The sequence below is a fragment of the Caloenas nicobarica genome, chromosome 23 (assembly GCF_036013445.1).
Source record: "Caloenas nicobarica isolate bCalNic1 chromosome 23, bCalNic1.hap1, whole genome shotgun sequence".
Lineage (NCBI taxonomy): Eukaryota > Metazoa > Chordata > Aves > Columbiformes > Columbidae > Caloenas > Caloenas nicobarica.
The window spans coordinates 3,410,295-3,438,264 of record NC_088267.1 but is presented as its reverse complement, the minus strand read 5'-3'; the positions used below and the strand labels follow the sequence as shown (position 1 = coordinate 3,438,264).

General features: G+C 58.3%; 1 protein-coding gene across 2 annotated transcripts; it reads right to left on the bottom strand.

Annotated features, from left to right (window-relative positions):
- Positions 1-298: 298 nt before the first annotated feature.
- Positions 299-27,970, bottom strand: COL8A2 (collagen type VIII alpha 2 chain). Of its 2 annotated transcripts, none has more exons than XM_065650391.1 (3): positions 27,910-27,970; positions 8,684-8,865; positions 299-5,127 (listed from the first exon to the last, which is right to left on the bottom strand). In XM_065650391.1, the coding sequence occupies exons 2-3, from the start codon at positions 8,847-8,849 to the stop codon at positions 3,206-3,208; spliced, it is 2,088 nt and encodes a 695-aa protein (XP_065506463.1). In that variant the 5' UTR covers positions 8,850-8,865; positions 27,910-27,970; the 3' UTR covers positions 299-3,205. The 2 variants fall into 2 exon arrangements, with proteins under 2 accessions (XP_065506463.1, XP_065506462.1); XM_065650390.1 differs by lacking the exon at positions 27,910-27,970 and adding an exon at positions 27,814-27,880.

Genomic DNA, 27,970 nt, shown 5'->3' with positions numbered 1-27,970 from the left:
CCTCAAATTATTAATTGCCAGTGCGGAAAGGTCTGGATTTCGTCTTTTTTTAGAAACGAACTTCTGGAGACAGAAATATTTTCTGTAATCACAAGAAGCGCGCGATGCCTTCTTGCATAAGCATATTAATTAGCAAGCAAATCTGCTGGGAACAAGTGAGCTTGGATGTGAGAAGGGAACGAATGGTTTTGCTGGCAAGGTGGAGCAAGCCCGTTAATAGCAGGACAAAGGCACAGCTGAGGCCACCTTTTATACAATAAGTTTTATTGATGTTTTGTCAATACAATCAAGTACTGTATTTTAGTTCTGAAGAGAAGGCCAGTTTCTGATCACAAAGAGTGCATTTTAAACCAACTTTTACTATGACAGACAGTGCATGTAATAAGTATTTACAAAACTAAAAACCTCTATATACTAGGTTAGAAATGAAGATACTAGAGGCAAATTAAAAAAAATAGTAAGAATTTGTATATAAAAATGCACATTGTAATGCAGTTTTCATAATTAAAAATAGACATACTTCATCCAACCCAACCTTTTTTATTATTGTGATTGAAACCAAAATCCCATGCGCTCACACACACGACAGAAAATAATCCTTTCTGCTGGCGAATATCACGTACTCAGTACTCCAGAAAAAAACCCAATTCTTCCTGACAGTGTCCGGTTTAGTGAACAGCCTCCCTCATCCTGTGCATCGTTTCTTCTAGCCTAACTATGTGCGTGTAACACCTTTGCCTTTCCATTACTGTGTAAATGTAAAGGTTATATAGCTGCGGAAGGTTGATTATGGTTTATGCTCTGCACAAGAAGGGAAAGTGAAATTGCGAAACAATATCTACAGCACTGAACAAGTTAACCTCTCGGTGTGGTTACAGTGAGTATTTGTGTCATTGCTTTTGGCCAGCTAGAACAAGTTTCGAATAAAACAGAACAAAAAGAGATGGAATGTAGGTTAGAACACAGTATAAATAAGTGGATTTGCTGAGGAACAGGATGAAGCTTCCACCCTGGCGCGAGGAGCTCCTGGCCCTGCTGCCGGTGCCTTGCGCGGCTCCAGCTCATCGCTGTGCTCCCCAGAAAGATGCTTCAGTAAAGGAGACACAGGCCCCTTCCTGCCGCCCTACCGCATCTGAGCTTCCGTTTTTAATTTTAGGGACTTTTTTTGTACAGCTCCTGTTCCTGCCAGGGAGTAACTCAGTATGATCAAAGCCCGAATGGTCCCGACACCCCTCAGCCTTCAGGAATTAAACACGTCTGGGGGATCAGACACTGGGGCAGCCTTTCACCTTGAGAAGGTTTCATCTTTACTTGAAATGTGCAGCTTCATGTGGAGTAAAATCCCCGGGATGGGGGACAGCCCAGCCCCAGCCGCACTGGCCTTTCAACTGTACGTTTCATTTTGTGTTTCTTTATTTCAGGGATAGGAGTGTTTTTTAAAAGGAAGCCCTGGATGGCAAGAGGCAGAAACACAGGACAAAACCAACCAAACCAGAAACAGAAAAAGAAAAGTTGTTTAAATGTCTTGTACAGTCCCTCTGGAGAACAATCCCCAGTCCCATTCTTGCTGTGTTTCTTTGGCCGTAGAACAGGCTCTAGGGAAATGGAAGGGTAGGTGCTCAGCTGGTGACCAAATTGTTGCTGTTTTCTCAGGGATGTGCCTTTGCGGAGGGACGTGCCGTGTAACACACATGGATTAACAGCAGCAGCGTGCTACTCGCCTGGGATGAGAGGAATCGCCTAACTGTAAGTGCAAGTGGCAAAGACTATTCTACCATGAGGAAATCTGCAAAGAGCAGGGTTCGGTCGCTCCCTTTAGCAAAGGCCAGAGCAACCAAGGGGTCAGTGTTGGGCAGACCTTTCCCAGAACCTGGTCGCTCATGTTCAGGTCAGTGACATTTCAAGCATTAGTGAGACAAAGTGGTAAAAACAGACAAATGTGATTTTTTTTTTTTTTTTCTTAACCTAAGTCACAGATTGGCACCTGAAATGGTGCACTTTTACAGGTACATATTGCACTAGACTTGTCAATAACATTGTTAAGTAGATAATAGCACCGTTGTAAAAGGACTGAATGGAATGTTAGAACAAACACTATTTTTTTCTTAATTAAAAGGTCCCCAGAGAAAGGGGGGATACCAATGCAAAAGTTTACACATCCCAGAATAGTGAGACAGTAAAAGCAGGTTGTCCGTAAGTGGCACTTCCAAGAAAGCATAACTAAACCTGTCAAACCAGGCTAGAAGCACCGTAAGCTGGGCTTGCAGAGCCGTCCTCGTGCTGTCAGGGAATAAGATGCTCCCAAGGCCAAACACGTCTTTGGGCTGCAAAGAGACAGGACAGACCGAGCCCTTGGACTTGCCCTTAGACGAATTAACCCAAGAGAGGATCCTTGTTCGTCACAGGGGTCCCAGCGTCCCTCAGCAGCTTTGGAACAGCTCGTCTGTCATCCTCCCAGAGACCGAGGCCTGGATGGTTTTATTCCTAAAGATGCTGGGGGGGAGAGTTAAAAATAATATTTACTTCTTATAAGAAGGTGCTTATGCAAAGTGTCCCACTTTTTATGATTATAAATCCAACCACACTGAGTCCGCAGTGAATCGGAGAGACTGCCCTCAAAGCACAGTCTGAACAAATCGGCATCTGTGAGACTGAAACTTGGGCACCTGATGGTTTGGGAAGGAAATTTCTCCATCCGTCACGGATCTCTGCTTTGTGTTGAGTGCCTGGGACCCCCGTGCTGGTTAGCAAACACACCATCCATGGCAACAGCTGTATTTATTTAACTTCTACTCAAAATGGGAAACAAGGGCACTTGATTACAGACCGGGAGGGTCTGGTCTTCCCAACGACCCTCTCTGGATCACAGAGCAGTTGACTGCAGAGCCAGATCCTTGCCATCCCAAGCGCGTTCCTGTGTTTGATGTACAGTCACTAGGGTAAGATTTATTCCGAATACTCTTTGCTGAGGAAGTCACTCCCCTCCCTCCCACAAAAAAGAAAGCAAGCTAGATAGATGTCTCCTTTCCGATTACCCTCTTGACTCATGGATCAAACAGCATGAAGCAAGGTCCCACGACAACGGCTTGCGTGTTCTTCCCAGTGATTTTTCTTTTTTTGTATTAATTTTTAAAAACTTCATTATCAAAAAAAAAAAGATAGTTTATGGCTAAAGTGGGTGAAACGGAAATGTGCCGAACAGCCGTTATGTGGGGCAAAGCAGGAACCCCGAGAAGGAGGAGTGGATGTATTCCGTGGAGTACAGCCCGTTGGCCTGGTCCGAGGGCATCTGTACCCAGACTTGGTCGTTCTCCTTGAGTTCGAGCACGGCGCTGCCCGAGGCCTGGTCCAGGTAGCCCTTTTTGTACTCGTCGTAGGTGTAGGTGGCGGGGACGTTGTTCTTATAAAGAGCCACCCAGACGTTAGTCCCTTTGACATGCACGTGGTAGGCAAAGTAGTAGATGCCGGATACGGGGCAGGTGAATATCCCGGTGACCGGGTTGTAGCCATTGTGCCCGTTATACAAAGTCCGGTCGAACTTGACCGGCATGCCTGACGCCGGGAAGGGGGAGGTGAGGATGGCGGTGAATGCTGGCGCGATGCGGGCGGCGAGCTCTCCGCGGCCGTACTGTGGCTTCCCCGGCTTGCCGTTGCCCAGCACGGCGCCCTCCACGCCGCCGTCCGGCAGGTGCAGCCCCGCGATGCCCGTCTCGTCCAGCACCCCGGGTGCTCCCGGTGGCCCAGGCGGCCCTGGTGGGCCTGGCGGCCCGTTCAGCCCTGGCGTTCCCGGCATTCCTGGGGGGCCGATGGGTCCGGCCATGCCGGGCTCGCCCGTCTTCCCCTCACCAGGAACCCCGGGGAGCCCGGGCTCCCCTTTCAGCCCCGGTATCCCCTGAGGCCCCATGGGACCGGCGGGTCCTTGCAAGCCCGGGATGCCGGAGGGGCCCCGCAGCCCTGGCTGCCCCGGGATCCCACCGTCCCCTTTGGGCCCAGGGCCGCCCGTTAATCCGGGCACCCCTGGGAGGCCGATGAACCCCGGTTCTCCTTTGGGGCCTGCTGGGCCGGGGGGTCCCTGTGACCCAGGCAGGCCCCTCTCTCCCGGCACCCCTGGCTTCCCCGCAAAGCCGTTCAGGCCCTGGTCCCCGCGCATCCCCGGCATCCCGGGGGGCCCGCTCGGCCCCACGTCCCCTTTGGGGCCGGGCAGCCCATGCTTGCCCGGCAGGCCCATGGACCCTGGCAGACCCGGCGGCCCGATGATGCCGGCAGGGCCCGGCTCACCCGGCTCCCCATCGACACCAGGTTCGCCCTTATCGCCGATGGCTCCCGGCACCCCGGGCTGCCCGCGGTCTCCTTTTAGGCCGGGCAAGCCCGGCTTCCCGTAGCCCGTTGGGCCCGGTAAACCAGGGAGGCCGCGGATCCCCGGCTCTCCCTTCGGTCCCGTGGGTCCCTGTATCCCTGGCACCCCCGCGATGCCCGGGACACCGATCCCGTCGATGCCGGGGGGGCCCCTGGGCCCTGCGGGGCCGGGCTCCCCACTGACGCCAGGCCCGCCCGGGGGGCCCATGTCGCCCTTCTCCCCCGGTGCGCCCGGCAGCCCGTCAAGGCCAGGTTTTCCAACGCCAACGGGCCCTGGGGGCCCTGCAGGGCCGGGAGGGCCCCCATTTCCCCGGGGCCCCGGTAACCCCGGCTTTCCCACGCCATTTTCACCCTTCATCCCTCGCTCTCCGCGGGGACCCGGCTCTCCTTTGGGGCCAGGCTCACCCCGAAACCCGGGCAGGCCGGGGCCGCCCTGGGGACCTGGCTTCCCGTTGACCGAGATGCCAGCGGGCCCTGGCAGCCCCGGGGGGCCGGGCAGTCCCCGTGGCCCTTGCTCTCCACGCATACCAGGCTCACCCTTGGCTCCGGGCATCCCTTTCATACCCGCCTTTCCAGGGAGCCCGGGGATGCCGGGTTTCCCGATGCCGGAGAAGCCGGGGGGCCCGGCCGGCCCAGGCTGGCCATGCATTCCTGGCTTCCCTGTGCCCGGCTTTCCTGGGTAGCCGGGGGGGCCGGGGGGTCCGCGTGGGCCGGGCTTCCCTGGTGGTCCTGGCTCCCCTTTGAGGTCCATGGGCAGCAGCGGCGGCATGTCTGCGGAGAGAGGAGACATGGAGTGTTACTGGGGCTGGCGGGGGACGGAGGACGTGCCTGGGGTGTGATGTCCTCAGGGTGTCAGAGCCCGGGGCTGCAGCGCTGCCTGGGTCTGTATTTGCAAGCCTGTCCTTCTCTAGAAATGGTTTAATTTAAACATAGCCACAGCGGCTTCCCGGGCCACCACGTCAGCAGGACTGTCTTGAGGCAAGACCTTGGCCAGAGCCCAGGGTGCTAATCCAAGCCTTACTCCATCCATCCCTCCACAGAGGGTGGCAACAAGAGCAGCGATTGCCGTCGGCTCTGGCACTGTTGTTTCGTGATGACCTACTGTGGTTTTGTTAGGAGCTGGATTCAAACCTCCTGCTGCCTCACTTCCCAGCAGCCTCGAAAGCACCGTGGGATTCAGTCGCTCCTGCCTGGGCTCAGCCGAGAGGATGGCAACAGAGTGAGCCAAGACTGAGGATAATCCCTGCACCCCATCCCTCGAGTCCAGGGCCTCGGGAGACCTTTAATCCTTTTGGATTAAAAAGAAAACTCTTGGACATGTACTTGAGAGACCGACGAGGTGATTCGTGTATGGGTTAAGACATGCCCGCGGTGCTTGCTGGCTCAGCTCTCGTGTCTAGCAAGGCAGAGAAAAACTCACCAAAAAAAAAAAAAGAAAAAAACCGCTGAGGATGGAGGAAAAGCCAATAGCTGCAAGGAAAATGAAACTTCGGTTACATCCAAATGAGTCAGCCCAGCTGGGAATAGGCCGTAACCACTTGACATTTAAAGAATTTATAGAGGTCTTTTGCAAACGGATATAAGAGAGAAACTAATGGGCTGAGAGACTCCAAAGCCGAGGAGAGCCAAACTACATGCCCACTGCAGCTCGGTGCTCAAAGCGCAGACATGAGCATAAATAGCGGCTCGAGCCCGGCCCAGGCCGCCTCTCGCTTCCCACGTGACACCAGGAGCAGGCGAGAAAGAACAAATGTGACAAACTCTTTTTTTGGGAAGCTTGAAATGAAGGAAATACTTGGCAGTCACGTGTGCATGGGACTATGGTGAGAAATGCAAAGGGCAGAGGAAAGGGCCTTGACACCTTGGGCAAATTTATACTGAATTTGCCTACGGTAGATCATTCCAGTTGGGAACAGATCCGTACGGGCGAGTTCCCGGGATGGGAAGGGATCCTGAGGGCCGCCAGGCCGGGCACTGGGCGAGCACAGACACCCGCAGTGCCAGGAGCTGCCAACGCGGAGATTTTCTCAGTCAACGGGAAAAGATTAGGGGAGATTTGAGACACGTGAAAAGAATAACAGCAGCAGCAGGCACCGTTCCCGGCGCATCAGCGGCGGCTTTACCTTCCCTAAGCACAGCAATTAGCTCTGGCCACTTCCAAGCCTGGTGCCTGCTTGTTTTTCTTTTGGTAATGGAAACATTTTCGGAGCTTATCTGTATATCAAAGCCTGGCCCACATCCTAGGCTGTAACAGAGGTCACTTGGCTGTCTTGGTTACGGAAATACTTGTCTGTCATGACATTGCCACTGGATTTTTGCAAATCTCCTGCTCCTCACCCCAGAAAACGGTGTAGGAAAGAAGACGAGGGAAATGTGAAGTGTTGCACTAAAACAGATTTCTGGGGTTTCAATTCTGGAAAAATTTTTCTCCAGAAAATTATTTCAATGTGTTTTCTCCCCATCCCTTTTTTCTTTTTTTTTTTTTTTTTTTGTCTTGCAACGGTTTGAAATAAATTAGTTTTCTAGGTCATTTTGCATGGAATCAGAACAAGGATCTACAGCTGAGCCCACGAAGGAAGGAAAAAGCGCACACATGCTCTCACACAAGGCAGCGAAGAGGAACGCCAGGCGAGAGCTGCCAGCTTGCAGGCGGCCAAAAAAGCAGACGGGAAAACCAAACCGGGGACGTTAGCGGAGAGAAACTGGGACATTGCAGCCCCAGCGGTCTCCGATTTCAAAAGACTGTGTGTTACCACAGACGCATGTCTCGGAGCTCTGCGTTTCACAGCAGCAGCGTGGGGTTGTGTGTTCCCCTCGAAGCACGAACAAAGCTGCCGGGAACGCCAAGGCCAGGAGCCCGCTGGGCAGGGGAAGGAGATGGGGCAGGGGAAGGGGATGGAGCTCTGCACCGCCCGGGGAGCGCCGACACAGCCAGGCGGATCCCGCAGCCCCTCTGGAGCCGCATCGGTCCATCTCAGGTCCCCACCACACCTGGGAGAGGGACGTGGCCGGCAGAGAAATGATCCAACAAGGTGGGAAGCGGTTCACAGCCACAAGCAGTCAGCAGCGGGTCTGGCCAGTGCAGCCGGATGACGCTGCGGGAAGGAGAGGTTGGCTGCTCCTGGCAGAGCCCGGCCCAGCTCATTCCAGCGCCGCTGCCAAGCGCCGTCTCGTGAGAGCGAGGTTCACGGGCTCGCGGGGACGCTGCATGGGACCAGTGTTGCTGCATCTCATCTTCCGCAGCAGCGCAGGACCCCACCACAGCCATGACAGATGGTGCTGCACCGTTTTAACCAAGCCAAAATAAAACCCAGCCGTGCAAATATCTGCTTGAATGCTTTTAGCATTTGCGATCTCCTGCCCTCACCTGCCTTTGTGCTCCTGGGGAGTCTGGTTTGAGGCCAGAAAAGGTGTCTGGCACCCTGAGGAACGCAGCCCTGTCTCTCACTAGCTGGCACCCACAGGCACCCCGCGCAGCTCCCACCGGCTCGGGGCAACCCGCGGGGACACGGCACGGCCTGCGCCGTCGCGGGAGTCAGCTGAGCTCCCCGAGCAGGGCAGGAGGCCAGCGGGGATTTTCCTTGCCAAATCTGAGGTTAAGCGGAGATGGGAGCTCAGGCCGCAGCTGCCCCCATGCCTGCATCCCCCCATCCATCCCCTTTTCTCTTTCCCAGGGGTTTTAGGTGAGTCAGTCCAGGGGATGCCCGTGCTCTGTTCTGCCTCAGTGGCTCCTCTAACCCCTGCCTGATCTAACGGGGCAGAGCTCACAGCAACCGGCGCCTTGCAGAGCCTGGCATGCTCGCTCCTCTCCCCGACATGGTTAGCAGGCAGCACGAGCCGCTCCGATGCATAGGAAGAAAGGGAAAAAAAAAGGAAAACCAGCAGGGAGATACTTGAATCCAGTCCCACCAGCAGCTGAACCGTTCCTGCACTGCGCTGGAAGGTTTTGTCTCTGGCCAGGATTCAGAGAGCAGCTTTACAACAGCTGGGAAGGGGGCAGGGAGGGGGGCTCGTGGTTCGGCTCCAGGTTTTACTGTGTGTTTTCTGACACGTGTGCTGAGCTGAACTCCTGATAAGCCACTCAGCCCAGCGGTAAATCAGCCCCCGGCAGCCCAGCCTTCTCCAGTTTCTCCTCCCAGAGCCAAGGCTTTGGCTCCCCGGGGGGTCCGGGGCTGTGTGAACCGGGGGAGCTCCAGCTGCTCCTCCCAAGGGCCAAGCACCGGCCCAGTGGCTCCAGGCACCTGAGCCCCAGCTTTGCCCCATCCCTTGCCTGACGGCTGCAGGACACTCCAGCCCCATCCCACCCCCTGCCAAACGCGTCCCTTACCCAGGTACTGCCCTTTGCCCTCGCGGAAGGGGGGTCCCAGGGGTCCCTTCACCATGGGCTGCATGTACTTGACTTGGCCGTAGCCCCCAGCGCCTCCTCCTGCCACCGAGCGAAGGCCGAGCACCAGCACCAGCATCCCCAGCAGCACGGCGGCGTCCGGCAGCATCCTGCTCCCGCGGCTCCTGCGGACAAGGCGACAGTGAGAGCAAGCACCCAACACCCCATCTGCACCCCCTGTCCTGCCAGGATTGCTGGCACCCCGGGAAGGATCCCGGTGGGAGCAGGACTCCCCCAAATTTGCCTTTTTCTGGACCACAGTTGCCCTGAACACGTTATCCTTCCTGACGTGCTGGCTGGGAGATGCACAATAAATACACGGTTTGTGAGCAATAACTGACCACGCACACCCAGCGGAGCCTCTCAGAGCTGCCCCAGCACCTGTTTGTCTGCAGTTATGCCCACGTCAGTCAAAAAAAAGAGGGGGAAAAAGGCAGGATGGAAACCAGAGCTCGCTGAGCCAAGCGTTGCTGTCGTATCTCTCCTCTATCAAAACCCGTGTGTGCTCTGGCAGAGGCTCCCGTGGGCGGCTCGCGCTGCGTCTCCGAAGCGGGTGCTGTGTCTCCTGGTGGGTGCTGGACCAAAACCACGATGTTGCAGCCCAAGACTCACTGTGTTTGTGGCTCCAGCACAGCCATGGAACTCACTCGGGATGGGAGCCCGTGGCCAGGAAAGCCCAGGGCAGGGCTGTGGCGGTCAGGAGCAACAGCCTCTGCCTTGAGTGCTTGTTTATTTAAAATAAATACCCTCTATAAACATACTTTTCCTCTAGCAACTTTTTCTGGGCCAGCTCCATGCGCGGGGCTGCAAACAGATTGATTTGCAAAGAACATTTATTTTCAGAAGCTTAAATAACATGTGATACCAAAGAGCTTTGCTGGTTTTCCTCCTCCTCGCAATAATTGACCCGTGGTGGTTACTAATGAGAATTAAGCTCGCTGCCTCTCCCACCGGGGAGCAGGGGCAGGGCTGCTGGGCACCGGGATTTGATCAGAATTTCCTGAATTGCTTTTGCTGAAGCAGCAGTGGGAAAAAAAAAAAGTCTGCAGCCTGGAAAAAAAAACAACCCCAAAAAGCCCCCAAATTAAAACAAAATTAAAGCAAATTATGCAAAGGGCAGGGGGAGCCCTGGTGTGGGATTGTTCCTGTTGCTCCGAGCACTTTGGCAGGTTGTTGGAGGTGACGAGGTGGCCGTGACCGCTGCTGTGCCCCGGAGCTGGCGCCGCGTCCCCCTGCGCGGTGCCGGGGCTGCAGGAACCGGGACGGCTCTGCCGCGGTGGCACCATGGAGCCCGGGCCCTGCCAGGGTGCAGGCGGCCGCGGTGGGTGATGCTGGGAGAGCAGCTCTGCTTCGCGCTGCCCGTCCCACCGCGGCGGCTGCACCGGGGCTGCGCCAAACCTGCCACAGCACCGGGGCTGCACCAAACCCGCCACGGCACTGAGGCTGCGCCAAACCCGCCACGGCACCGGGGCTGCACCAAACCCGCCACGGCACCGGGGCTGCACCAAACCCGCCACAGCACCGGGACAGGAGGCCGCTGTGGCTGGGCATGGCCAGGGACACAGGGACGCTCCTCGGCAGCGTGGACAGGGCCTTGCCGGCGTTACTGTTTTTCTGTCTTTGGGGTCGAGTAGAGGAACGCTTATTTTCATGAAGCATTATTTTACAAGGATTTGTTTGAGGGAAAAAGAATCCCATTTTAAGGGATTGCAGCTGTAAAAATACAGTTTCTGCTAAATAAAACGGGAGAGCAAACCCCTGAATCAGCTATTTATTTGTTTTCCTTACCTGGTATGACCCCTGTGCCTCCGTCTGCAACCCCCTCCCTCCCCAGCTCTCGTCTCCCACCTGGGTTTTGTTCGCCCCGTTACCCATCCCCTCGGCTGGGCTGTTTTCACACGATGCTGCTCGTGGCTCCAACAGGGGAGCAGCACGTGGGGTGACTCTCCCGAGGGGCCGTGGGGACAATGGGGGGGACTCTGGCCTGAGACCCCAGGGAACGGGGACTCCGGTGCTTCCCTGTCCCCCACAGCGCTGCCCGGCACCGGGGCTGGAGGCCTCGCGCTACCCGGGCTCTCCAGGCACTGATTTAATAAGAATAAAATGGAAACATCTGGAGTCTCGTACGATGGATAAAGTGCACACGACGTGTCTGCGAAGAGGCTCTTTCATGCCTGAAATCTCCCACGTTGTGAAATGGTAATTAATCATAAGGAGCGGCCGCACGGCGTCCTCATCTCCCAGGGCAGGTTGCGAACAGCGGCTGGTTCGTGGTGCGGATGGGGCCGCGGTGCCCGTGACGGCTGCAGTTGGGTGTCACCTGTGGGCAGGTGTCACCTGTGGGCAGGTGTCACCTGCAGTCGGTCGGATGTCACCTGTGGCTGGGTGTCACCTCCTGTCCCCCTGCGGGGCCGGGGGCCGCTCTGGTACGGAGCAGAAATCCCACCAGGAGACACTTTTTCCCACCTGGAGCAGGGAAGATGCTTTGGGGGCTCCCGAGCGCTGCAGGATGGGCTGTGCCCCCAACTGCAGCTCCAGAGCCCCCGCCACGACGCGGCGTTCGACCACAACAGCTCCTTGAAGAAACACCAAGCCCGGCAGGAGCAGCGGGGCCAGAGGGTTCATACGGGGGGGAGCTCAAGGGCTCCGGTGATGCGGTGGAGCAGGGACGGGGCTCAGCAGCACCGCGCTGGTGCGGGGGGGCTTGGCTGTGCCGGTGCGGCGCAGCACCGAGACCCCTGGCACGGCTTCAGAGCCACCGCGCGAACCGCGCGAGTGTCTGCTCCGCTGGCAGCCGGGGAGCAGACGTGTTAAAAACCCCTGGCACACCATGAAAGCGCCGGGAAAAGGGGAAAAAAAATCTCACACTTAAAGCATGAGAAAGGAGACAAGAAACATCACCTTGTTCTCACCGGAGCACGGGGGCTCAGGCAGCGCAGCCCGGGCTGACCCGTTGTGCAAAACCAGCCCGTGGCATGTGCCGGTGGGTCTGGTGAGCTCTGGTGGGTGCCCGGCCATTCCCGGGGGAAGGGGCTGCTGCCCCGCACTGTCCCCCCCCACAGCACCCATGTCACCGCTCCCGGCACAGCCGTGCCGCACACCGGGTGACCTTCCTGCGAGCAACGCGGCCGCTCGCTTCCCCCGTGCGCACAACCAGGGGCTTGTTCGCTAAGCTGCCGCTGATTTATGACTCCCGTTATTTAAATATTAATTATGGGCCTGGCAGGCAGGCACCGCGCCTGCTCCCTTCAAGGCTAATTATTTTTGAAGTCAATATATGTGATCCACAGGGGATCCGCGATTGCGGTTCGAGGTCAGTAAAATGGAGAACTTGTTTAAACGCGGCAGTAAAAGCGTGATCGGTGTGGGGAGCAGCGTGCCGCTCGCTGGCCCTCACCCGGCTCTGTCCCCGCATCCCACCCGGGCCACGCCAGCCCCTGGGGCTCGAGGATGAGCCAGGATGGGGACCACGATGCGCTTCACCCCGTCCCCGTCCCCGTGCCGCACCGCGGCAGGAACTCTCCCCAGTGCTGGCGAGCAGCGGTGGCACCTCATGCTCTCGCCTGGCGCGGGTGGACGCTGCACAGAGAAAGGACCGAGTGAGCAGCCGGCGTGTGTGGGTGGGCTGGAGCAGTGCGGGTTTGGACGCCGCCGTGTCCCATCGAGCTGCTCCATCCTCCGGTCATTTACAATAAAAAATAAAGCAGGGAGGTTTTCCAAGCCCAACACGGGGCTGGACGGACTCCAGTGGGAGGTAGGTGATTTGGTTTGCGCGACGCATGCTTTAAAAATAATAATAAAATGAGTCAAAAACGAAAAGTGAGCTATTGAAACAGAGTGAGCACGTTGTTTCCGTAGGCTGGGCTGTCAAAGCCAAAGGCATCAGGCAGCAGCTTGGCCGAGCAGCGCCGGAGCGCGGGGAGAGTCTTGGCACCAGCCAGTGCTTAACTGCACGACACCCGATCGGATCCAAGCGCTGCTGTACGCGCCACACGGCCCCGGAGCCTCGCCTGCCCATCAGCCGAAGGAACAAGAAAACATTTTCCTTGACGAAAGAAAAACACCCCACCCCATCTGCAGGCAGCCTCCCGCCACCCCCGCAGCGCCTGCGCCGGCCCCTGCGCAGAGCGGGCTGGGCACAGCATGGCACAGCACGGCATGGCACAGCACGGCGTGGCACGGCACGGCGTGGCACAGCGCATCACTTTGTGGCACAGCCGTGCCCGGCTTGCTGCGGGCGGTGACGGTGTCCATGTGAACGGCCCCGGTCCAGGCAGTGCTTACAGCCAAATTAACCCCAAGGCTGGGGGCTCTGTGCTAATTAACTCCTGCTGCGTCCACGGCTACCGCAAGGCGTGCGGAGGGCTGAAGGAACGGCCACGGACCGAGCCGCTCTTGGTAGCCACGAGCCAGCTGGCACATGGGCGGCTTGGGGGACCCTTGGCCGTGCTGGGGTGCGGGAAGGAGCCGGCACTGGGGGGGCTGCGGCCACGGGACAGGGGTACAACATGAGGTGGTGGGGTGCCGGGCTCCGCTCGCTCCACTCGCCATGAACCAGCTGGTTGGCACCAACCTGGGGATCCCTCTCTGTCCTGACTCGCCTCCCAACACACTGAACCACGTGCAATGCCATGCTGTGCCACACACCAAGGTCTGGCCAGCACCTGGCCGTGGCGGGGCCCTGCGCGGCGCCCGTGGCGCACGTTGCCCGTGTGCACGTTACCCAGAGCTGAGGGGTGCGGGGTCCAGCGGTTCTGACAACAGGGTCGGTGCCGCTGCTTGATCCCGCAGCCGCCGGGTCAGGGATCAGCTCAGGCGGATTAACGACCCCGAGCGCAGCAAGGCGTGAGCCCGCCGCAGGTCACGGCTCAGGGCTTAATCCCTCACCTCCCGCTGTCAAAACTCCTCCGCTGCGCAGGGGAGAGCCCCGCGCTGATCGCCGCCGACGTGCCCGGCCGCAGCCCAGGGTGCACGTGGGGGTGAAGCCACTGCTGGGAACGGCTGGACAGAGACCCCCGGGTCTGCGTGGGCTTGGACGCGGCCCTGGTGCAAAACCCAAAGCTGCAGACATGCCCCATTTCTGCCCAAGGCATGAGGCTCAGCCCGGCTCACCACATCCCCGGGGCACCGTGGTCCCCTCACCAAAACGCAGCTGGGATGTCCCCTGGGCACACACAGAGGCGAGTGAGACCCAAGGGACACGTCCCCCTCTCGCCCCAGCCCCGACAGAGCGTTTCTGCCCCCCAGGCTCCCTGGTCCCGTCCTCCTCCCCCCGCCAGCCCCGGCTCCACCGAAATACCAGACTGCGCAGCATTAATAGCAGGGTTGCCTGCCAGGTGCATAGTTTGACCAGTCGGATCACACATGCCAAACCACAGGTATTTTATGAGACGTTTCCTGTTATGAAGACATTTTTGTGGGGATTCATTTCTTTCTTCCCCTCTTCTTCCCCTCTCCTCCTCCTCCCCCCGGTGGGACGCTGGCCTGCCTGGGGGCAGCAGTGACGCTGTCCCTGACGGCCGAGAGACCGAGCAGAGCGAGAGCAGAGGCTGGAGGTGTCCTGTCCCCGCTGCCACCCCGGCAGCTGCCGGGCAGGGTCTGCAGCTGCTCTCCCAGGGTCTGCGCAGGGGCCGAATTGCCCTGTGAGCCCCAGCTCGTGCTGTGACCCGAGCACAGGCTCTCGCACCCGCATCCCGGTGCAGGACGTGGAGCATCTGCCCAGACGCCCCGAGGAGGGACGTGGGTTGTGAGCCCCAGCGAGCTGCAGGAGCTTCGGGCATCGCTCCCCGACGGCCGCGTGCCGGCTGGTCGGCCAGCGCAGCCCCGCTCCAGGGACACGAGAGCTCTGTGGGAAGGGGACAGCGTGTACTCGGGGTCCACGGGTCAGACGCCACTTTGCCCTTGCAGGTCTGGGGCAGAAACAGCATTTTCTAATGCAACGAGTATTTTGCAAACAAATCTGCTAAGCCTGGAGGGACCCGCAGAGAGCGATTCCCATCTCGGGGAATTTGCAGGCAAGTGGCCATCAACCGCAGACATTTAAACTTCCAGCCTCGTGCTGGGGTCACTGGCTTAATTATAATGAACCGTTGTCTGGGGCAGGGTGCTCAGAGGGGCTCAGCTCGCTCGGGGGCTGCTGCCCGCGCTGCAGCCTGGGATGCGTGGGCAGGGATGCTCCGGAGCCCTCCTGGGTCCCCATCGACGCCGGGGCGATGGCGTGGCACAACACAGCCCGGTGCTGCTGGAGCCCCTTGCACCTGCACGACTATCTTGGGGGGACGCGGCTTCTGCGCCCGAGAGAATGCGGTGGCACCGCAGCTGTGCCAGCCCCTGCCCAGTGCTCTCCTGGCTGCCCAGATGCCACGGCAAATTTCTGAGCCACTATGAAAACTTGTTCTCATGTGCGAAACGCCAAGAACAGAACCCGGCCCCTGCCCCGCCAGCCAGCCCAGCTGCCCGGGATGGGAAACCGCTTGGCAGTGTTTATCCCAGCAGTTGTTTTATTCTAATGTCAGGGGTTGAAGTCCTGTCTCCCTGCTTTTGCTGGCTCCTTTGATCTCCGTTTCCTCTCCTCTTTCAGCTTTTCAGCAACACCCCCAGGTGAGCCTGCATGTGCCTGGCTGCCGCCCACGCTCCGCACACCCTCACCTGCACATCCCCTGCGATAATGCAACGGGGACACCAGCATCACCCGCGGAGCAGCGTTTCCTTAGGGTCTCAGCATGCGGGGGGCGACCCCAGAGCGAGACCCTGGCGGGGGCTGCACCAGCCTCCCACCCTCTGCTGCAAACCCCCCGGTGTCACCGCTGCCACCGCTCCCTGTCCTGGCGGGTTGGTGACCCGTCACAGTCCTTGGGGACCAGGTTGGCCACGTGCCTGTGCACAACAGCGTGGCTGCAGGTGACAGGGACCTGCCCCGGCGTGGTGCCAGGGGTCACGTTGCTCCTGCCCCATGGTCAGCCCGTGCAGGTGCTTGTGCTGCCGGTGGGGTCCGCGCACGGGTCCCCCCCACCGCTGTGTCCCCGAGCCGGCTGCCGCTCCGCTTCTGGGGCGAGCAGGGGGAAAATATTGTTTGCGCTTCTCTAATATCTGCCTTCTGTTTTGCATTTGCCGTTTCTTCAAAGATAGGGAGCCGCCTCTGCCAAGATTCCTGAGGAGATATCCTCAGCAATGCCGACCACGCTCCCCACCGCACTCAAAGAAAACAAATGTCAGGCCAAGGGTTGATATGAAATAGTTTAAAAATGAGAAAAAGCTGCCTTAGAGCTAGGTTTACATTAAAATACATTTCAGGAGCGGGAGGCTCGGCTGCGTCCCTCCCCAGCGGGCGGTGCAGGGGGATGGGGTTACCTGCCCTCGCCGCCGCGGCACCGGCTGCTCCCCGGGCACGGGGGGGACGCGGGGGTTCCGCTCCCTGGTATCTCCCACCAGTATCCCCGTCCTGCTGCCCCAAGCACCCCATCCTCATCCTCATCCTCACCCTCACCCCCATCCTCATCCTCGCACCCATCCCAGCCCACCCCATCCCATCCCATCCCACCCCATCCCCTTCATCCCCTGCTGTCCCCAGGGCCACGAACCATAAAGGAGTTTTTCTGGCGCAGCAGCAGCGGAGCTGCTCACACATATTCACACCCCGGCAGGGGCAGGAGCACGGCTTTTCAGGCAGCATTTTAGTTTATGTTATTTAATTTAATTTAATTTCTAAGAGCTGCTGCGAGAGCCCAGCAAGCCTGAGGTGTTCAGTGGAAACTCTGACAGGACGCTACCAGAAACCACATTCCCGCTGCCCAGCCTCGCGCTGCCGGCTTGGATTTCAGCTTTTCCTCCATGTAAGGCTGGTTTCGGCGGGGCCGGGGCCGCGGTGGGTGCAGAGCGTCTGTGCTCCCGGGGCTCTGCAGCACCGCGGGGCTCCGGGGACCGATCCCAGCGCCGCCCCGGCTGCCGCAGCCCCCGCGCCACCCCCCAGCACGTGCCTTTCTGTCAGGGCGGACGCGGGTTGTGCAAAATCAGGCTGATTTTTTTTTCCCAGAATTTTGTTTGGAAAAAATTTGCCATGACACTGTCACAAGATGTTTCAACATCGCTGAATCAGCTGCTTTGATTTTTCAATTTGAGATTTTTATATATAGATAGATTTTTTTTTTTTTTTTTTTTTTTTTTTTTAGTTCCCACGTTTCCTTTGTCTTGGAGCCGAAAGCCTCCCAGGGAATTCCAGTGGCCTCGCTCTCCTGGGGATGACGCCAAAACCCCCGTTCCCCACGAGTCCCGGGGGGCAGCTCGGCTCCCCTCCTGCCCCGGGGCTGCGGGGACACGGGGGGGCCACTCGCCGTTCCCACGTGCACCATCTCGATTTGTCATAAACAAAGAGCTCCCAAGCTCAAGTAACGCCAACGTGCCGCTACCCGAAGCCACAATCTTATTACCAAGCTCCTAATTTCCAGTGCAATCAAATACCTCATTGAATCTGCTCTAAAGGGTTCCAGATCCCCCCGCCTGCGCCTGGCTGGACCCTGCACCCACAAACCCTCTTCATCCCTGACCCGTATGAGGAAAAGGGGATGGATTTCGAGTGCCCCAGACCATCCCAGCGGAAAAAACGCGTCTGGAGCCCGGTCGCTGAACAGAGCGGTAGGAGCAGGCGGGACAGTGCCAGCAGCCTGGGAACAGCACCGAGGAGCCGGCGACCTTCGCAGGCTCCGGGCTCGGAGCACCAGGTCCCCCCCGTCCCCGCGGGGCGCAGAGCATCGGCCTTGGGCGTCTCTGTTACCGTTGACCCTTTGCCAAGCAAAACTGGGGACCTGGAGCTCGAGCGCCAGTGGAAATCAGTGCAGAATATACAGAATATTTTCTTAGTGGAACTTATTTGTTTCTGTTAGAGACGCCAGCCCTTGGACAGACACACGGCCAGCGGCGCTCGAGCCCGTCCCCATGTCCCCGCAGTCTCCTGGGGACACGTTTTGCTGGAGGAAGGGACGGGGCGCTGGGGTGTGAAGCCAGGAACCAAGTCGGGAGGGACAGGGAGGGCTGTGCCGGCCACCGCGGCTGGCCAAGCCGGCTGCCGAGCCAAGGCCAGGGGACGCGCTTATTACAAAACCTTTTGTTTAGGCTTCAAGCTGGAAAAACATCCATCTCCGCTTTTCCAGGCAGAGTTTTCCTCCGGGCTCTGTTGTGCGGGAACCTCCCTCCATCCCGCTGCCCAAAGAGGGGCTCGTCCTGCCCCAGGCCGTGGCGCTGAGCCCGGCGGGACCCCCGGCCTCTGCACGGGGCGCCCCCTTGCTTGGGCTGCTGTGGCACTTGGGAGGGGACTGGCACCCACTCCCACTCCCACCAGACACCACCGCCGGTCCCAACTGCCCCCCAGCCCGGGGAGCAGACCCCAGCCCAAGGCAGGTGCCGACACGTTGCTGCCTTCTAGGAAACGTGGCAGCCCCGGCGGGGCCAAGCACCGGACATCTGCTGCCAGGCTTGCCCGGCATTTATGAGCTTTCACATGTGGCAATGGAACAAGGGGAAAAAATTAAATGGACCTATTCATTCAATTTTTCTAGAGGACAATTATTTAAAAAACAAAAAAAACCCCACAAACCCACACAAACAAAAAGAGGAAAGAAACCCAAGAAGCTCTTCAGCTCTCAACCCAGGAGCTGTTGTGCGGGAAGGGAGCAGGGAAAGGCTCTCGGACGAGCTGGCCGGGCTGGGGGTGGCACGGGGACGGCAGCAGTGACCCCGTGCACAAGCCTTCCCGCACAAGCCCACGGACATTTTCCACCTCAGTTACAGCAAGAGCATTAAAACGTTGTTTTCTGAAGGCACGGCACGTTGAAATGCCAGGCCCTCGGTGGAATTTGGCGGGGGCCAGCACTGGCTGCCGGGAAACCCCAGGACCTGGGGGGGGGTCCTGTCCCCACACTTGGCTCCCGGCGCGTCTCCTGCCCCCTCCCACATCCCCGCCGGGTTTGGCCGTGGCCAGACCATGACCCCGGCGGTTTGTCCTTCCTGCGCCGGCAGAAAGCCAACGCTGCACGAGGCCACTGTCCCACGGCCTCTGCCCTCCCCTGCCCGCGCTGCGGTGACAATACGGTGCCGGGCACCGCGGGTGAAGCTGCAGAGCTGGCGCTCTCCTCCCAGCCCTCCGCCATCACCAGAGCTGGCCCCGGGGCCGTTTCACCGCAGCCGATGTCCCCTCTGTGCAGTGCCCGACATGCACTGTGCCCCGGGGCTGCTCTGCTGCCCTTGTGGGAACACAACGTCATGTCCCCAACAGCGCTGACCCCCTTTTTCCATGTCACCGTGTGCCTGTGCTCCCGGGAGGTTTCCTCCGGCACCCAGACCTGGGGGCTGCTGTGCGGGGTGGTGGGACGGGAGCGGGGGGAGCCCTGGCGCTGCCTCTGCCAACACCCCGGCCACGCGCGCCTTGGCGGGGCTATTTCGGGAGCTTTCAGCACCACCCAGAGAGGTGTCCGATGCTTTTATTTATAAACCCACTGGCTCCTACCCAGCTCCAGCCGGCTCGCATGCAGGAAAGAGCCTGCCGGAGCCAAGACAAACAGAGCCAGCAGCATCCCCGCACGGTAGGAGGTAACGCCGAGCGGGCCAAGGATGCTCCGGCTGAACCGTCCGGCGGGACGGACACGCCTCGGCACCGCGGCCCCGGATCCAACAGCACGAGGTGCTGCTACGTCTGTGCGGCCACCCCGGGTGGACCCGGCCATGTCGGGGCTGTCACGGAGCGGGTGGGGGGCTCCGGCAGGACCCGCCATGCCGCCCCAGCTCAGGTCCTGCTGCTCCATGCCAGCACACGTGTCCAAGCCGTGCTCGGGATGCTGCAGAGCTGCTATGGGGAATCACAGAACTGCAGCTGCTCTGGGACCCCAATGCCATCTGGGGGCAAAGGCCCCACCGTACCGTGGCCCCAGCAGCTCCCATGGGATCCGAGGTGGGCGCAGACAAAAGCACCGGGAGCGTCGGCTCCAGCCGCTTTGGGGACTTGGCTAATGGGGTCCATTTGCTGGGTAGTTCTTGGAATAACAAATCGTATCATCCAAAAAGCAAAACCACAAAAGGGGATCGGCTTGCAGCCTGGCTCACAAAAGCCCCTTGTCTGGAGGCCCCCCACACCCCTCAATCTCCTGGAGAAAACTCAATTTAACCAAAATAAACAGCGTGCCCAGCCCTGTGCTCTCACGCTTTCCCAGCAAACAACGGACCAACGCGGCTCAACCCGATACCGCTGCTGGCAAACTCCATCACTGGGCTCGTCGCACGCCTGCGGCATCCCCGCCGCCCCAGCTGTTCGGCTGTGCCGTGCCGTGCTGTGCCACAGAGCTGCCGACCTCTCCTGCTCAGGGGCTTCATCCAGCCAGCCAAACTGTATGGGCCAAAGCTGCCCGGTGCCCGGAGGCCCTGGGAATGGTGCAGACCCCTTGCCACGGCACAGGTGGCACCAGCTCACCCTGACTGCAGCAAACCCCATCCCCAAAACCCTGCCATGGGGACGGCAGCCCCGGCACTGGCAGAGCCGGTGTGGGAGCAGGACAGAGCGAGCCCCGGTCTTCCCTGCAGCAGATGAAGGATGAGGCTTGACACCTGCTAAACCCTCTAATCCTCCTGTTCATCACTATCCGCTCTCCAGTGGGCTTGGAGCCCACGAGCCAGGCAGGAGGCAGAGATTGATAACCTCTCTGGTCAAACCCTTTCCCTACGGGGCTGCATTGCAGAACAATGGGATCTTGGGCTGTTTCTCCAATGAGGATCGGGACACAGGAAGCAAACACTGTCCTCTGCTCCTGCCCCCAGCGCTGGGCAGGTACCCCAGCCCCAAAACTCACATCATTTGCAACCTGTCACCTGAGCAAGTCTGCTTGGGTTTCAGGCCAGGTTTCCTCCCTGGAACAGCCGCCACCAGCCAGGGGACTCAAACAGAGGATTTGTGACACCCCGTCCCAGCCGTGCAGGATGCCACAACCCCGCAGCACGCAGGCGCTGGGCTGGGAAATGGCCACGCTGGCATTTGCCTGACCTTTGGGGACAAAGACGCTTGAATTCCCATGTCCCCTGGGAGCACAGCATGTGAGGGGGTGGATACTGGAGTCCCATATCCAGCTGTGTCCAAGACGGCTGCTCCAGCATCTCCGTTCTTCCCAGCTGATGCCTGGAGAGCGCCGGGACCAGCACCGCTCTGGTCCATGGGCTACCCCACCGTCATGGCTCATCTGCCGCGGGTAATTCGCCGCCTGCCCAGCAGCGCTCTCGCTGCATTCCTGCCCTAAGTACCGCGGATTTGCTGTGCTTTATGAAAAATGAAAAGAATGTTTTAAATGAAATTAATTCTTACGAACCCAAGCTTTCATAAAAGCGCTGCCTGGGCACGGTTTGGCACGGGCTCACTCTGGTTTGCTGTATTTGCCTTCCCCTGGGGGGAGGAAAATACCAGGCTTGGTATAAAATAATTACAACCTTATTGTATAGCTCTGCTTATAACTGCTCAGAGGAGCTCTGGGGTCTCGTCCGAGCTCGTAGTTTACATTCGGCAATAACATCACACGTGGTCCTTAAGAAACAGGTACGGGAGAAGGCGTAATGGAAAAAAGCATCCACAGACGTGCCGCGCAGCATCAAACGTAGCGTGGCCGGAGGAGCGATGCCGGACACCCGAGCATCTCCCACCGGGGCCGTGCCATGTGCGCTGAAGCTTCCCCAGCCACCACGGCATGGCACAGTGCAGCGTTTGGTGTTGCGGTGCAGATGTTTCTATGCCAGCGGTGGGAAGCAGCAAGTGGAGGTTCGAGAAGCGGGCACGGAGCTGCTGGCGCTCAGCGCAGCCCCACCAGCTGCCTTTGGAGGCAGACAGGGAAATGATGTGACACTGCCCGGCTCTCCCTTTCATCTTCACTTTCAAAAGCCAGTAAATTAAAACCACAAAGCCACCCAAGCCCTGGAGCGACTCTCTGCTGTCCCGCCGGCCCCCGCGCCGGGGATGCTCAGCAGCACGCGGCGCTTGCTCATGGCCGGAGCAGCTCGCAGTCGCTGTGACCTCATTATTTATGTAACGCGAAGCACTGTTCTCATCTGTTCGTGCATCGAACGCGAGCCGGCAGCTGAGACTCCCCCAGTGTGACCCTCAGAGGTCTATGGGCACACAGCGGGCTCTGGGCTCCGGGACCCTCGTGCTGCCGTGGCGAGGGGCACGCCCAACCCTGTTCCCACCCCTGGCTGTGCCCGAGGTGCCGGGGCATGGCCCCGCATCGCCCCGGCGGCTGCTCTGGGTGCCTGGGCTGCTCACCCGAGGGCTGTGGCTCTGCCCGCAGCGGGTGCATTATCAGCCTGACCGCTTCAGGGCACAAAGCATCTGAAATTAAAAGCAAAGAAAAGACAAAAGTATCGCCATTGTAATCCAAATCCAGGACTTTCAGGGATCTGCCTGTGGGTTGTGAGTGCCAGGCTGGCAATATCAGGAAATATGAAGAAATAGCAATAACAGGGGCTTGTTTCTCTCCAACGGCTGGCAGGACACTGGAGCAGCTGAGAAATACCTTTCTGCAGTCATTGACAATGCGTGTTTGAGGCTGAAAATATGCTCCTCTGGCAAAAGCCCACATATTTAACCCCAGCGGGCACCAGCAGCTCACCCCGCGGGCACTGGGGAGGGCAGAGGGACGTCAGCACCTCCCCGGGGCACGCAGGCGCTGGGGAGACATTGCTCTCGGCTGCTGACACCGAGTCGCTGAACAGTGAGCAGGATGCAAGGGTGATAAGTGGCAAGTGTTGAAATTAAAGCCAGACTGAAAGCAAAGGAACTGTTTGCAGCTCCCCTCTGTGCCAAGGCTCCCGCCGCCTTATCAGCGCTTCCCTGAAAAAATGGCTGTGTTACCCTGACACGAAATATTCTCTTTGCAGCAACCCGTATCTCCTCCATTTCACTTGCAGCACCCGAACACTCCATCCCTGATATGCACCCTGGATTCACACCCTCACCCCTCGGAGCTGAGCCTGGAGCAAAGCCAACATCTCCAAAGAAAAAATGCAGCCAGAGCTTCCAAGTTTTGTGGTAAAACCACATGATTTTGATGGGAAGCCATAAATCAGTCCCAGACTCTCTCAGCCTCCGGTAACTTCTTAAAACAAACCTGGGCTGAATTTTAGAACTTGTAATGAAATCTGAAAGCAGGTGAATTGGCTGCAGGCTTCAAGCATCACTGCAAGCGTTGTACACAAAGTGGGCTCAGCTGCTCTGAACAACCCAAATCCCCAGCTGAATGGGCTCAGTGCTCCCTTATAAAGATGGGGCAAGACCAAAGCAACCTCCATCTTCTGCAGCTGTGAGGTTTGTGTCTCTTTGCCCAAGACCACTAAGAGCTCTGCTCTGTCCCTGCAGTGGCCCTGGGGACACCAACAATGTCCCCAACAGCAGGAGGAAGAAAGGAAACACCTTGGCAATGCGACCAGCAGCACCCATCTGCCCTGCTTGCAACTGGGGCATGGGGGATTTTACAGTGAAAAGGGTAAATCCTGGTGTGGCTGCAGGGATCGCGACAGCTACACGAGGTGGTCTGGCTGCGAGTCTTGGGTTTCGGTACAAAACAAAGAGAAATCTCTTATTTGGCTAATGTGCCTCCCAAGAAAGGCTGTATCCTTGTTTGCTCCCACTGCTGCATTGTCTGCGGATAAAGTAAGGGGATAGATCTCATCCGATAGCAGCAATATCATCTCATCCATCTGGACGGGGCTCTTTACAAGACCTTGCTTTAGAATTTAGATCCCTGGGAACTTGGAAGGCAGCAGTGAAACAAAACCCTCCGCAAGAACAATGAAGAGGCTCTCGGCGACAGCCAGAGAGACCTGCAGGGCAGTGCGGCGAGGTCCCAGCGCTCCGGCATCGCTGAGCTGCTGGTGTTTGCAGCTTTGCACAAGTTAGGGAGATCCTCGGGGCCACGTCCTGCCCGGGCAAGGCAGAGCTTTTGCTGGGAGCTTCAGTGCAAGAAATAGGGGCTCAGTTTTTTGGTGCAAAATACCTGACTTGGGAAAGCCCTCACCTCCACCCACAGCAGGTGGATGCAGGGATCATTGTCCTCCTCCCTGTCTGCTTCTTGCCAAGCCTTGTCCCGGACAGAGGCGCCTGGATGAGCCTCTGAGGACAAACATCTCCAGATGGGACAGAGAGACAGGCTCGGCCCCAGGGAAGGTGGCGGAGACGGGACCCGGCTGCTCTGCAGATTTTGGCTGCGGTTTCTGCCTGTGATGTGCAGCTTTGCTCCGTGAACTCAGCTGACACCGGGGCCGCCACAGCGCTGTGCCGCTAACGGGCTCAGCCGACACGGACCCTCACCCACCCGCCTGCGGTTCCTTTTTAATCCCACCTCGGCTTTAATGACACCATCTCCTGCCTACGGCACCGCGGCCAAGCTCGGGAGCTCTGCGGTGGCAGCAGCCAGCGGGAGCTGGGGGTCCCTGTTGGGGTGGATCCTGCGAGGACACAGCGGGATGGGGCAGAAGGGGACCCTGGCAAAGGGTCCAGAGCCAGGCAGACAGAATGTGACTCAGGAATAGCTCTGGTGACAAGGGGAAAGGAAAAGCAGTTTATTATGTCTGTGCCAGCGTCCAGGTTGCCACGCGGGGGAAGCTGAGCCCTGACTGAGAGGGGGGAGCTGGTGGCATGGGGTGCTGCCCCTCGCTTCGCCTGCAGCACCCAGCCCCTCTCCCCAAAACGTCCAGCACAGGGATGCCCTGGGTGCGAAGGAGAGAGTGGGCATGGGTCAATGTCCCCCTCCACCTTTGTTAAGATAGTTAATTAGCCTCTCTAATTAGCCAGTGACTGAGCACATGAGGGAGCAGGAAGCCCAGCACGTGCCCAACAGAGCCGATAGCTGGCACCCCTCCCACGGGGAAGGGGCTGGGAGGGAGAAACTGGGGAAAGACAAATGCAATTTGGTGTCTTTTTATCCCTCCCCCTCCTGGACTATTAGATCTTGTCACAGGCATTTTCTTTAGCACGAGGGGAATGGAAACTCTGCTCCTTCCTGGGCTGCAGACAAGCTGAAAGAGGAGAGGACGACAGAGGGACAGTGTGAGGACGGACGGGACCAGCCCCTCTCCGCGAGGTTAATGCCTTTTGCAGGTGCTGTGTCCCGAATACCCCCATCTGCCGTTCCCCTGGTTGCTGCATGGGCAGACGTGTGATGTCCAGGGCCTCAACAGAGGCGGTTTTGTCACTCACGTCTCAGATCCCAAGAGGAGACAGAACATTAAAACCAGGCGGTTTTATCTCAACCCCAGCAGCCGAGCGCTGGGATGCACCACGCAGCGCCCGCGTCCCGTGATGGATCAGCTCTGAAAACAACACCCTGCTAATCTTCCTCCCCGGCAGCCATAAAACTGTCTTCCCAGTTCCTTGGGAGAGGATTTACAGCAACTCAAAGCATCCCAGAGCGGCTGGTGGAGGCCAGAGCTCCTGCAAGTGCTGGTCCCACCTGGCGCATGTCCTGGCAGCGGGATGATGCCGCTGCACCTCCCAGCTGCTCCACCTTATTTCCCCCCACGCTCAGGCTCCCCAGCAGGGACTTGGCAGCGCCCCTCGCACAGGTCAGTGTCCCCAGGGCAGTGCCTGACCCATGGAACCTCTCACCAGGGTCCCAGCGTGGCTGCTCCAGGTAGCACCCCCAAGAAGGCTGCAAAAGGCTGGGGTTTCCTGGCATGGAAATGGGCAAAGCCACCGCAGAGCAGCCGATGGAGGGGCACCTCACGGGTGCGGGGGTGTGCAGCCTCCCTGCAGCTCCTGCGGGGCGGGGATGCTCGTGCAGCTCATCCCTTTGCTGGGTTGACATATGGCCCCCATGATGGGAGGGCAGATCATAGAATCATTTTGGTTGGAAAAGACTTTTAAGATCATAGAGTTCAACCATTAACCCACCACCGCCAAGTCCACCTCTAAACCACGTCCCTAAGAACCTCATCTACGTGAAACATTTCATCTGTTAACCCCATGTTTGAAGACCACACTCTTCAAAGCACAGCAATCAGGAGAAAACACTTGGAAATACAACAAATATAAATTATGGGGCATGGCTCTGCCTCCACAGGCACAGCCTGCAGATTTGGTGACTGCCCCACGAGCGGTGACACGTGAGGGGCAGCAGCATCTCATGCAGCTGCTTCCCAGCCCTGGGAGTTTCTGGGTGCCTAACTCGCGAGGGTCCGAACCCCTGTGGATCTGAGCACTGGAGGCCACCCCATGACCCCCGGCCACAGCCCTCACCGGGCCCCTCGGCCCTTGGGAAAAGCCCAAGACGTGCTGACAGCACTGGGCAGCGGGAGAGCTGCCCCTGCGCTCCCCCCGCTCCGTATCCGAGTGGGAAACCAAAAACCCGACACAAGGCGAGCTGTGCTGAGCCCCTGCCAAGAGCCACGGACAGAAATATCCTTGATTTCACCAAGGTGTGAATAACTTCTGACACTTCTAGGGCTTATTGCCGTAAAAAAATCCCCCAGCAGTCCCCATTCACACTCCACAAGACTGTGTTTCATATGAATGGAATATATGAATCACTGTAAAGAATTTAAATGCTTCCCCATACAAAGAAAAGCTCTCTCTCCGCCTCTGCTGTTGCGGCCAGGCTCCGCACAGCCTAAAACAAAGGCATGGCAGGGGACGGGGACAAATCCCCATCACCAAACCGCTGCTTCTGCCGGGCAGCTCGGTGGCTGGGGACAGACCAGGCTTTCGGCTGGAGCCGGGCAGCCTCCACCCCTCCAACCCGCAACCGACCCCCCGGGCTTCAGCACTCGTGTTTTCCAAAATCCCAACGAGCTCCTGACAGCTCTCGGGTTCACGTCTCTGTGTGCCTTTCAGGTTTCGGCTCAGCTCTCACCCCTAAACCCCAGCTTTCAGATTGGAACAAGCAACTAAAGAAAATCACTTTATTTCCATTCCTCTGCCCAAACACGCTGGGGCAATCTGCTGCCCCGCTCGCGGCGGGGATCGGCTCAGCCTGGCCGATGGAAACTGGGCGATTCTTCCTGCAAGAATCTTTCCTGTTTTTCAGCAGTTGGGTTTTTGATGCTGTTTTTCCTCTTGGGCAATAGGGCGAGGAGGCAAAATGGAAGTGGCGGGCTAGCATGGCCTGGCTGGGTGTCCAGCTCTGATGTTTCCCCAGTGTCGCTGCCCCAACTCTGTGCGTGCGGTCATGTCCGCAGCCCCGGCAGCGCGAGGGAAGCCAGGACAGGGCTCCAGGCACCTGGGCTACGTTCGGTCCCTCAAAGAGCTGAGGCAGAGGCAGAAAACCCAAGCATGGCGGGGGCCCGGCTCCCACCGCCCACCACGGCGCTGCCCCTGCCCCGGGGGGTATCACAGCCGCTGGCCCCACCACAAGCTCAATGTCCTAAATTCGTAGGATCCGGCTCTGAAAGGAGCAGCTTTGTTTCCCACTGTCCCTCGCAGACGGATCAAAACCGCATTTTTACAGAGGCAATAAAAATCCCAGGAATTCACCGGCCTTATGATTTATTAAACATGTTCCTTATAGCAAAGCTGCCCATAGATGAGAAATATCTCCGGTAGGTTATTGCCTGGCCTGGGGCTACCGTACAGGGGGGATCTTTCCTGGCTTATTGGGAATGTTCAAAGGTGGAGAACCTGGTAGATCAGGAGTCAATTAACAGCAATGCTCTTAAAAAAGTAAAGCACCTTATATTTCCCAAGGTGTTTGTGGAAGGAGCCGTAGCAACCTGCCCCGATCCTGGGTACAGATGTTTGCAGCTGCGGGAGGGGACAACCAGCAACAGTCATCCCAAAGGTCACAGTACTTCTCCCAAAACACTTTTGTTCTCACTAACATATTTCATAACAGCAAAAAGAATGGTCTGAACGTTCGGATACGGCTCAGTCTGTCTGGTTCCCGAACACGGGTACGATTCATTGGAAAAGGCACGCGATTAAAGTGGGTCAGGGGAAAAAGAAGGAATGACAAAAGGGAAAAAGAAATAAAAAGAAGCATGCAGGACCTCGCCTGGAAAGAGACGTTTGGAAGCACCCGTGCAATATCCCTCTGTGCATGGGGAAAAGTAATCAGAATTACCGGGACTCGTGACTGAGAAATTCAAGAGCTTTTCCTCCCGTCCGAGGCGCGGGGCCGCCCAGGTGAGCGGGGAGAGCGGAGCAGCGGAGCCCTTACCTCGGCGGAGCGGAGCGGCGCGGCGCGGAACGGAGCGGAGCGGCGCGGCGCGGAGCGGGCA